This window comes from Mauremys mutica, chromosome 15 (assembly GCF_020497125.1).
Source record: "Mauremys mutica isolate MM-2020 ecotype Southern chromosome 15, ASM2049712v1, whole genome shotgun sequence".
Taxonomy (NCBI): Eukaryota; Metazoa; Chordata; order Testudines; family Geoemydidae; genus Mauremys; species Mauremys mutica.
Window position 1 is genome coordinate 4,472,065 of NC_059086.1, and position 11,409 is coordinate 4,483,473.

The window sequence follows — 11,409 nt, forward strand, 5'->3', positions numbered from 1 at the left end:
CTGTGCTGCAGGGAGCAGGGGGGCTCCGTAGGGGGCGCTCTCCCCTGGCAGTCAGGCCTGACCCCAATGCCCCAGTGCGGCTCTAGGGGGCGCTGTGCTGCAGGGGGCTCAGTAGGGGGTGCTCTCCCCTGGCAGTCAGGCCTGACCCCAATGCCCCAGTGCGGCGCTAGGGGGCGCTGTGCTGCAGGGGGCTCAGTAGGGGGCGCTCTCCCCCGGCAGTCAGGCCTGACCCCAATGCCCCAGTGCGGCACTAGGGGGCGCTGTGCTGCAGGGAGCGGGGGGGCTCCGTAGGGGGCGCTCTCCCCTGGCAGTCAGGCCTGACCCCAATGCCCCAGTGCGGCGCTAGGGGGCGCTGTGCTGCAGGGGCTGGGTGGGGAGTGATTCAGAAAGGGACCCACTGCCCTTGGTGTCAGTGTTAATTTGTCCCTCCTTAAACTCCTGCACTTTCACTTTCCATTTCAGCATCATCCTTTTCGTGCCTTAAACTGTGCTGCACAATTGGAGTCCAGCTGTTAAACAGCAGCTGTGCCACACCCCAGAGACAGCTGCAGCTCCGCTCTGGGTGAGGGATATTTGTATAAACAACCGCCAAGTCCCACCCTAGAGGGGTCTTCATTTCCGTGCTGGGCCAAGGTGCCTTGTTAGAAAAAGCTGCCATGCGCCAGTCAAGCGGTGGCTGCATTTCAGCATGGTGTGACGGGAGCCCTTTATAAACAGCTGCTGCTGCCCGCCTGCCCCAGAAGTGGGCGCATCTCAGTGCTGGGTGAGGGATCCCAGTGTAAACAGCTGTCACGCCGTACCCCAGAGGAGGCTGCATCTCAGTGCTAGATCAAAGGTCCCCGTATAAACAGCTGTCACGCCGTACCCCAGAGGAGGCTGCATCTCAGTGCTAGATCAAAGGTCCCCATATAAACAGCTGTCACGCCCTACCCCAGAGGTGGCTGCATCTCAGTGCTAGATCAAAGGTCCCCGTATAAACAGCTGTCATGCCCTACTCCACCGGTAGCTGCTCTGTGCAAAACAATCAATCTGTGTAGAAAAGCCTTGTTATGAGAAGTGCTCAGAGCAGCTCAAACCCCGCTCCCCGCCCCCTAGAAAACCTTGACAGTTTGGAAAACCAAACAAACAAGCCACTTCCCTATTTCCCAGTCCCAGCCTTTACTGCCTGGGCGGGGAGAAGGGAAAATCCACCTTAAAGGCACTCAGCCCAGCTATTCCAAGGCCTTCCTTTCCCCGGGGTTGATTGGCCGTCCGGCCAGTCACTCGAGATCCCATATGGGCTGCTAGGAAAAGTTGGCTCCAGACCCCAGTTGCCCTGGGCGCCCGGCTGCAGAGCGGGGAGCTTCCCGGCGAGGCCTAACGGCATGAGAGATGGGCTGCCAGAGCTCCCACCCATCCGCCATCCCTGAGCTGGACGAGATCATGCTGGAAACAGGCTGTAAGTGAGCAGCAGAGGGTGTGGGGGCGGGAGGGTTGTGTAACCCTAAAGTTGGCAAGTTAAATCTGAGCAAAAATGGGGGTTGCACTGGCTGGTGTCCTGGAGCTGCAGGCCATGTGGGGCAGGGCCCCTGCACCGTACAGGGCTGGGCAGGCAGGCAGCACTGCACCCTAAATACCTGCCCGCCGTGGCCTCTGTTTGAAGGCGAGGGGGATGTTTTTGTGTATGTGGGTGTGTGTATGGTTTTGCCAAAGGATTGGGTGTCAGGACTCCTGGGTTCTATTCTGAGCTCTGGGAGGGAGTGGGGTCTAGTGGTTAGAGCAGGGGAGCTGGGAAGCAGGACTTGGGTTTTAGCCCCAGCTCTGGGAGGGGAGTGGGGTCTGGTAGTTAGAACGGGTGGCTGGGAGCCAGGACTCCTGGGTTCTATCCCCAGTGCTGGGAGAGGAGTGGGGTCCAGCAGTTAGAGCAGGGGGTGCTGGGAGCCAGGGCTCCTGGGTTCTCTCCCCAGCTCTGGGAGGGGAGTGGGGTCTGGTGGTTAGAGCGGGAGCCAGGACTCCTGGGTTCTTGCCCCAAGTCTGGGAAGGGTGTTGTTTTGTGACCACAGCAGAGGTTGTGGCGTCAGGCAGGACTCCTGGGTTCCTGCTTGGCTCTGGCACTGACGAGCTGTACAGTCCCACGGCAAAACCCCTGTGCCTCAGTTTCCCCCATCTGAACTGGGTCCTTGGGAAAGCAGCCTAACTGGTTAATCTGCAAGGTGCTCCAACAGTGGGTGGATGGGAGGGGCTGGCAAAGGAGGCAGGCTCACTCCCCAAACTGCTCCATCCCATCCCCCCATCTACGGTGGGGGAGGGGGCAGAGACTCACCATAGCACAGTGTGTGGAGGAGGACTCTGGGGGGGGGCATTTCCCACCCCAGGGGGCTCGGAGTGTGACAGAGGATCCGCCCCTGGGTGCATTTCAGAGCCACTCACTGGGGCCCAGGGACTTACTGGGCGTGAAGCTTTGAACGGGTGTCCCAGCAAGGGGCTGCTGAGGCCCCCTCCCATGGCTCCCCTGACCTGGCACTTTGGGTCTCTCTGAACCCAGCTGGGAAGCTCCTCGCGGTCGCTGGTTCAAATCCAGCCCTGGCGGGTAAGGACTGAAAGCCGACCTGAGTTGGCTGCTGCTGGCCCCACTTGTGACATGAGCTGTGGAGTCTCAGCTCAGGGCTTCGTGGGACGGGTGCCTGTGGCACAAAACAGCATCTCTGAGGTTGGGGCTAATTGGCAGCCTTGGCTAACAGGCCAAGGATTGAACGGGGGACAGAGAACGGGGGACCCCTTCAGGGTGTATGGGCAAGGGGGCGCTGAGACAAAATAGCCCCATGGCTAGAGAGCTGGGCTCAGAGCCAGGGCTCCTGGGTTCTGTTTTCAGCTCCCGGAAGAGAGTGGGGTCTAGTGGTTAGAGCAAGGCAGGCTGGGAGTCAGGAGTCCTGGGCTCTCTTCCCAGCTCTGCCACTGATTGGCTGTGTGTGACCTTGGGTGGTCTCGTGCCTCAGTTTCCCCATCTGTAAAATGATACCGACCTTCCTTTGTAAAACACTTTGAGGTCTCCAGACAAAAACCCTTGGGAAAGAACCAATCCCCCTGCCCTATATATATATATACACACACACAGGGGGAGGGGCTTTTAATGTGACCCCCTCTCCCCACCACTAACAACCCCATAATGCTGCGATCCCTGAGCGGCCCAGGCCCCTGGCGGGAAATTAAATCTTCTCATTAAATGTTAATCAGATGCAGGGGAGGGAGGGGAACAGATTTAATCGCCGATATCCTAAAGCTCTCGTCCCAGGGTGGTTAAACCCTCACCAGCCTTGGCCCTGCAATAAGGGAGAATCTTTGCTGAGGGCTGACGCCGTCTCGCTCTCTCGTGTCCAGTTTCGCAGGCCAACGTCGTCCGCCTCTACGACCGGTTTCAGGCCCTGGACAAGGAGCAGAAGGGCTACCTGAGGTAGGGGAAAGCCGGCGTCTGTCCCTGGCCCCTTCTGGCTGCGCGATTATGGGCTCAGCACAGTAGCACTGAACAGTCTCCGGTGCCTTAAGGTGGTTTAACGCTTGGGTGCAAAGTGCTCGGATACGCCGGTGATGGGCCTGGTAAAGGAACCCGTAGCGTGGGGGGAGGGCGCAAACTTTTTGGCCCCAGGGCCACATCTGGGTATGGAAATTGTATGGCCGGCCATGAATGCACACGAAATTGGGGGTTGGGGTGCGGGAGGGCTCTGACTGGGGGAGCGGGCTCTGGGGTAGGGCCAGAAATGAGGAGTTCAGGGTGCGGGAGGGAGCTCCGGCCTGGGGTGCGGGACTGTGGGGGGAGGGCTCTGGCTGGGGGAGCGGGCTCTGGGGTAGGGCTGGGGATGAGGAGTTTGGGGTGCAGGAGGGGTCTCCAGGCTGGGGGGGGCTTGGGGGGCTCTGGCTGGGTGTGCGGGCTCTGGGGTAGGGCTGGGGATGAGGAGTTTGGGGTGCAGGAGGGGTCTCCAGGCTTGGATCGAGGGGTTCAGAGGGCAGGAGGGAGATCTGGGCTGGGGCACGGGATTGGGGCATGGGGAGACACTCAGGGGTGCAGGCTCTGGGCAGCGGTTACCTCAAGCAGCTCCCGGAAGCAGCAGCATGTCCCCTCTCGGGCTCCTACACGGAGGCATGGCCAGGCGGCTCTGCGCGCTGCCCCGTCCGCAGCAGGCGCCGCCCCTGCAGCTCACATTGGCTGTGGTTCCTGGCCAATGGGAGCTGCGGAGGCAGCGCTTGGGGCAGGGGCAGCATGCGGAGCCCCCTGGCTGCCCCTATGTGTAGGAGCCGGAGGGCAGACATGCCGCTGCAAGACCCCACTCCCCGGCTGGAGCACTGGAGTGGGGCAAACCCCGGACCCCACTCCCCGGCAGGAGCTCAAGGGCTGGATTAAAACGTCTGGAGAGCCGGACACAGCCCCTGGGGCCGTAGTTTGCCCATCCCTGCCATATAGGGTGGATCAGATCAGGCAGTGCCCAGACACGGTCCGGTCTGGGGTTCCAGGTGGAGCGATTATCATGGGTATTACGGTAGCACCTAGCCGGGGAAAGGAGAGTGCCCCTGGGATCCCGGCCCTGTTGCCTCAGGTGCTGCAGAAACCGGTGGGAGAGAAGCCCCTGCCCCAAGGAGACAGACGAAAGGGTGGGAGGGGAAACTGAGGCACGGGGTGGGGCCCAAGATCAGAGCCCAGAATAGAACCCAGGTGTCCTGAATTCTGTCCACGCCCCTCCCCCTTCCCCCTGCTTTAGCCCTGGGCGAGGGGGATTGGGCCCAGTGGCTCTCTGAGGGGCCCAACTCTGCTAACAGAGACCCGCAGCAGCGATGCGCTGAGCAGCTAATGGGAGCTGCCGGTGGCGGGCCAGGTTCTGGCATCAATCTGGAGTAACACCATAACCAAGAGCCCGCCTCTGGAACGGCTGCCGTACCCCACCCCAGAGACAGCTGCATCTCAGCGCCGAGAGAGGGGTCCCTGTATAAACAGCTGCCGTACCCCACCCCAGAGACAGCTGCATCTCAGCGCTGAGAGAGGGGTCCCTGTATAAACAGCTGCCTGTGCCCCACCCCAGAGACAGCTGCATCTCAGCACCGAGAGAGGGATCCCTGTATAAACAGCTGCCTGTGCCCCACCCCAGAGACAGCTGCATCTCAGCGCTGAGAGAGGGAGCCCTGTATAAACAGCTGCCTATGCCACACCCCAGACACAGCTGCATCTCAGCGCCGAGAGAGGGATCCCTGTATAAACAGCTGCCGTACCCCACCCCAGAGACAGCTGCATCTCAGCGCCGAGAGAGGGGTCCCTGTATAAACAGCTGCCTGTGCCCCACCCCAGAGACAGCTGCATCTCAGCACCGAGAGAGGGATCGCTGTATAAACAGCTGCCGTACCCCACCCCAGAGACAGCTGCATCTCAGTTCTGAGAGAGGGACCCCTGTATAAACAGCTGCCTATGCCCCACCCCAGAGACAGCTGCATCTCAGCACCGAGAGAAGGGTCCCTGTATAAACAGCTGCCGTACCCCACCCCAGAGACAGCTGCATCTCAGCGCTGAGAGAGGGGTCCCTGTATAAACAGCTGCCTGTGCCCCACCCCAGAGACAGCTGCATCTCAGCACCGAGAGAGGGATCCCTGTATAAACAGCTGCCTGTGCCCCACCCCAGAGACAGCTGCATCTCAGCGCTGAGAGAGGGAGCCCTGTATAAACAGCTGCCTATGCCACACCCCAGACACAGCTGCATCTCAGCGCCGAGAGAGGGATCCCTGTATAAACAGCTGCCGTACCCCACCCCAGAGACAGCTGCATCTCAGCGCCGAGAGAGGGGTCCCTGTATAAACAGCTGCCTGTGCCCCACCCCAGAGACAGCTGCATCTCAGCACCGAGAGAGGGATCGCTGTATAAACAGCTGCCGTACCCCACCCCAGAGACAGCTGCATCTCAGCGCCGAGAGAGGGATCCCTGTATAAACAGCTGCCTGTGCCCCACCCCAGAGACAGCTGCATCTCAGCACCGAGAGAGGGATCCCTGTATAAACAGCTGCCTATGCCCCACCCCAGAGACAGCTGCATCTCAGCACCGAGAGAAGGGTCCCTGTATAAACAGCTGCCGTACCCCACCCCAGAGACAGCTGCATCTCAGCGCCGAGAGAAGGGTCCCTGTATAAACAGCTGTCTATGCCCCACCCCAGAGACAGCTGCATCTCAGCACCGAGAGAGGGATCCCTGTATAAACAGCTGCCTGTGCCCCACCCCAGAGACAGCTGCATCTCAGCGCCGAGAGAAGGGTCCCTGTATAAACAGCTGCCTATGCCCCACCCCAGAGACAGCTGCATCTCAGCGCCGAGAGAAGGGTCCCTGTATAAACAGCTGCCTATGCCCCACCCCAGAGACAGCTGCATCTCAGCACCGAGAGAGGGACCCCTGTATAAACAGCTGCCTGTGCCCCACCCCAGAGGCGACAGCCACCAGTCTTGGGACCGGCCTGGGGCCTGGAACACAGGGGTGACGCCCCCTAGGGTTCAGAGCTAAACCAGCCCGGCCATGCCATGACCTCTGCCCTTTCTCACTCCCTAAAGCAAATACGACCTGCAAGGGATCGGGGAGCTGGCGGTGAACCCCCTGGGGGACCGGATCATCAATGCCTTCTTCAAGGAGGGGTGAGTACCCCCAGCCCCAATCGACGGTGGGGGCAGGGAGCTGCCAACGGCCTGGCTCTGCAGCGGGGAGGGTGCAGGCTGCAGGGCATGACACTCGCCACTGGGGGGGCCCAGAGCTCACAGGCAGCAGAGCATCATAGGGGACCCGGCAGAGCCCGACGGGGACTGGATGGTGCAGGGTGTAGAGCAGGGTGGCCTCTGTGGCACAGGCATGCGTGGTCCTCCTTTGCCCTGTGTACACAGCTCTCGCGCCCCGCCCCAGAGGCAGCTGCATCTCAGCACTAGGTGAGGGCTTCCTGTATAAACAACCTTGGTGCCCCACCCTAGAAGTGGCTGCACCTTAGTGCTGGGCGGCCAGGAGTCCCTGTATAAACAGCTCTGTGCCCCGCCCGAGAAGCAGCTGCATCTCCCTGTATAAACAGCCCTGTGCCCCACCCCAGAGACGGCTGCATTGCAGTGCTGGGCAAGGGCTCCCTGTATAAACAGCCTCCGTGCCCTGCCCCAGAGGTGGCTGCGTCTCAGCACCGAGCGAGAGCTCCCTGTCTAAACAGCTGTGGCACGCCTGGCAGCCTGCGCTGCTGCGCTGGTTATGAGTCAAATCCCCCATCCCCGCCGCAGGGAAGAGCTCACCGATTTCCGATCCTTCATCCGGGTCCTGGCCCATTTCCGGCCCCTGGAGAAAGGAAAGTCCAATGAGACTGGTCGCCCGGAGCTGACTCCGAACAGCCGACTCCGAAAGCTGCAGTGTGAGTAGTGGGGCTGGTGCGGGGAGGGAGGCCTAGGGGGCTGCCCCCCACACCCCACTGCTGAGGCAAGTCACTGGGGCCCCTTGGTGACAAGGGGAGGAGGAGCCAGATGAGCATTATGGGGCCTGCATGGGAGGGGAAGGTACCACTGGCCTCTGGCCAGAGGGCATCTGGAGTGGGGGGCTGAGGGGTGCTAGGTGTGGAGAACCGGGAGGGGCAGTGGGGCGGGGGCACCCCGGGGCATGTGGAGGGGTGCTGAGGTGGGGTGGAACTCACAGAACTGGAGGGCGGCCTTGCAGAGATATGTGGAGGGGTGCTGGGGTGGGAGCATGCACGGGGAGGAGGTAGAGGGTACCCGGGCAGGGTGGGGCCGCAGGCATATGGAGGGGTGTTGGGCTAGGGGGGACGTAGGAGCATGTAGGGCTCTAAGGGGGGCAGGGGGAGGTTGGGGCTGGTGGCGGGGGGGAATCCCAGTACTGACACGAATCTGGGTTGCAAAGTTGCTTTTCAGCTCTATGACCAGGACAGTGACGGGAAGATCTCCCGGGACGAGATGCTGCAGGTAATGAGCGTGCATGAGCGTGCGAGGGGCTGGGGAGTGTGCAAAGAGAGAGGGGGAGGGGCTCGGGGTGAGCACGCGCACGAGGCTGGAGAGTGAGTGTGCAAGGTGACTGTGCGAGGCCGGCACTGCCCCCGTCTCCACCTGAGGGCCCCCAGAGTTGGAATCCCTCCTCCCCTCCCTCAGTGGCAGCCCCAGGGGTGGGTGGGGCAAGGAGCGGGGCCATCACTGTCTCCTCCCCTCCAGGTGCTGCGGCTGATGGTCGGCATCCAGGTGACGGACGAGCAGCTGGCGTGCATCGCCGAGCGCACCATCCAGGAGGCCGATCAGGACGGTGACGGCGCCATCTCCTTCGAGGAGTTTGCCACGGTGGGGCAGGGTGTACAGCTGGGGGGCAAGGGGTGGGGTTGAGCGTCTAGAGGGGAGCGGTGAGGCCTGGTGGAGGATGGTCTATTACTGTAGCGCCTGGGCCCACAACTGCGTGAGAGACCCAAGGAGGGACCATTATCCCCGTTGAACAGGAAGGGAAACTGAGGCACGGGGCGGCTAACAGCGTTGGGAATTGAGTACGAGCCCAGGGCTTTAGCCGCGTGGCTGCCCCCCTCCCTGCAAGGACCCCTGGGGGTTGTCTAGGTAGGAGGTGGTTACGGCCCGGGGCTGGCCGTGTTTCCGATGTCCTTGCTTCCCCGCAGTCAGTGGAGAAGCTGAACATCGAGCAGAGGATGAGCCTCCGGCTGCTGAAGTGACCCATCAGGATCGGAGAGAGCCGCCCCCCCCTCCCCACCCCAGCACTGGGAAGATCCACTCTCAGAAGGGCTGCGGCCAATCAGGTTTCAACTCCGTCCTCTCATCATCCAATGGATCCCACCAGGGAGGGGCTGCATCCAATCACACTTCAGCTCCACCTTCCTGCCTCCGCATAGTTCCAGACAGAGAAGAGCTGCTTCCACTCAGATTTCATCTCTGCCCCCTCACCTCAGAATGGATCCAGTCTGACCGGAGCTGCATCCAATCAGATTTTACCTGTCCTCTTGTCTTGGGATGGATCCAGGCAGAGGCAGGCTGCGTCCAATCAGATTTCATCTCTGCCCCTTCACCGCAGAATGGATCCAATCTGACAGAGGCTGCATCCAATCAGATTTTACCTCTCCCCTTGTCTTGGGATGGATCCAGGCAGAGGAAGGCTGCATCCAATCAGGTTGCATTGCTGACAAAGAGTGGATCCTACTATGAGGCCGGCCTATGATAGCTGTCGCTCCTTCCAAATAACAAGTGCCTGCGCCCAGGGGAACGGGATCCAAGCTAACTCCCCAGCGCTACCCCTGATAACCGGGGACTCTGATGCCCCCTCATGGCAGGGGATAGTACAGCCCCTGGTCGGGTTACTGCAGATCAGAGACTTACAACCTACAAAAAGCACCTCCCATTCTTGTGCTTTAAGCCCTCTTTGCAGTTCCTCTATTCTGGGCCCTACCCAGCTCTCAGTGTCCATTAGAGCAGCCCGGAGGCTGCTCTGACTTGTGCACTACCCCCTAGAGGCCCTGGGGAGCAGAGAATACCTCCAGCCATGCCCCCAATTGACCCCCTGTGCCGGGAGCTGGAAGCAGGGCCATTATGCACAGCAGCCGGGGAGACTCTCACTGAGCAAGGCGGGGGAAGCTTCTCAGGGGGACGCTGCCGTCCCAGAGGGCTCAGTGTTCCTGAAACTTGGGCCCAGAATCTCCCGCCATCGGGGCTGGATTCGCTCAGTTTCAACTCTGTCTGTTTGTAAAAAAATAAAATAACCGTGAAAAATCTCGTCCTTGGGTTTAAAATAATCGTCGTGAGTTCAGAGAATTAATGCCGGGGGGAAGATGCCTCCCCCTCTCCCCTTTGAGTCCCTGGGGCAGTGTCCAGCCACACCGCTCCCCTTCGCCAATCTGGCCCAGCTCTGGAGGGATCACCCCACCTCCAAGGGAAGGTGGGGGGCTCAAGCCTCATGGTCCCATTTACCCCTTGGCCTTTTCCCAGTGGAGTGACTAAGGGGTTGGAGCATTCGATTATAATCAGGTGGGTTAGCGTCTCCCTCAATCTCACACGGGAAGGCCCCTTCCCATGCACCCAGAAGCACATGGGTCCTTGAGCCGAAAGCGGTCTGACCCACAGCTGGCTACGGTGCCGCCCTGTCCAGCGTGGGCTATGAAACCGATGGCTTGGGGGAGCACGGACGCTCTGCTGAGGCTACCAGCAGGGTGGGGAAATGTCCCGCCGTGCACTCACCTCCTCCAGCAAGCTCAGGCCTTAATCATAATCAGCCCTAGTCTATCTCAAGTGGCTTTACAGAGGAGGTCGGTATCATTAGCTCTGTTCTATGGGTGGGGAAACTGAGGCACAAAGCAAGCACGATTTGCCTGTGCTCAAGCTGAGATTAGAACCCACATCTTCCAGGTCCCAGGCCAGTGTGCGATGCAGGAGGGCGCACGGCTCTGAAGAGAAAGCCCCATACCTTGGCCTCGCTGCTCTATCTACACCTCTAACACCAGCATTTCCCTTCCTGTGCCTGCCTGCCTCCCTGCGACACAGTCCCCGTTCTCCCCGACCCGCCTCCCAGCCTGTGTTCTTTGCCAAGTGTCGGGGGGAAGGGAATTGCCTCCGTCCCTGATTGCGGGTGGGGCAGGGGAACCCCAGCCCTGCCAAGCAGATGGCAGGATTGGCCCAGTTTGGAACGTCCGTGTGATGCCTGCACAAAGCTTGCCTGTGGGTCAGCGGCTGGTGTGCTGGGCAGGCTGCCCATCACGCTGGCCAGTTGTGCCCTTGTGCCGCCCCAGCCGTCTCCAGCTGGCGTCTCCTGTCTTAGGCTTAGATTGGAAGCTCTTTGGGGCAGGAACTGTCTTTTGGTTCCGTGTTTGTACAGCGCCTGGCACGATGGGGTCCGGCTCCATGGCTGGAGTGCCTAGGTGGTACCTTAATACACCTAATAGCAATATAAGCATACAGCGCCTGGCACGATGGGGTCCTGCTCCATGGCTGGGGTGCCTAGGTGCTACCGTAATACACCTAATAGCAATATAAGCATACAGCGCCTGGCACGATGGGGTCCTGCTCCATGGCTGGGGTGCCTAGGCGCTACCGTAATATACCTAATAGCAATACAAGCATACAGCACCTGGCACGATGGGGTCCTGCTCCATGGCTGGGGTGCCTAGGTGCTACCGTAATACACCTAATAGCATTCAAAATATTCAGAGCCTGGTGCAACAGGGTCCTGGCTCGTGGCTGGGGCGCCTGGGTGCTACCATAATGCACCTAATAGCAAGGGAAGCGTTTTGCCCTAATACACCTAATACACAATACACAATAACAGGCCCAGTGGGCTCCAGCATGGGAACTCTCCAGGATCCTGGCCGCTGGGGGGAGGTGGTGGGGCGAGAGAAGAAAACATTCAAGTCTATTGAATTTGGTGCCTGTGAAAATCTTCCCTCATTCAATTCGG

The 11,409-nt window shown here is 60.4% G+C and overlaps 1 protein-coding gene across 1 annotated transcript; it reads left to right on the top strand.

Annotated features, from left to right (window-relative positions):
- The first annotated feature begins 1,129 nt into the window (after window positions 1-1,129).
- LOC123349754 (calcineurin B homologous protein 2-like) lies at window positions 1,130-9,735 on the top strand. Its single transcript, XM_044987926.1, has 7 exons — window positions 1,130-1,438; window positions 3,358-3,430; window positions 6,552-6,632; window positions 7,251-7,378; window positions 7,879-7,940; window positions 8,184-8,306; window positions 8,630-9,735. The coding sequence occupies exons 1-7, from the start codon at window positions 1,372-1,374 to the stop codon at window positions 8,681-8,683; spliced, it is 588 nt and encodes a 195-aa protein (XP_044843861.1). The 5' UTR covers window positions 1,130-1,371; the 3' UTR covers window positions 8,684-9,735.
- Window positions 9,736-11,409: the final 1,674 nt, after the last annotated feature.

Excerpts from the sequence above, each read along its gene's own strand:
- LOC123349754 (XM_044987926.1), top strand. The coding sequence starts at position 1,372 with ATGGGCTGCCAGAGCTCCCACCCATCCGCCATCCCTGAGCTGGACGAG. Across the intron at positions 7,941-8,183 it reads CCCGGGACGAGATGCTGCAG|GTGCTGCGGCTGATGGTCGG; the intron begins GTAATGAGCGTG and ends CCTCCCCTCCAG. Across the intron at positions 8,307-8,629 it reads CCTTCGAGGAGTTTGCCACG|TCAGTGGAGAAGCTGAACAT; the intron begins GTGGGGCAGGGT and ends GCTTCCCCGCAG.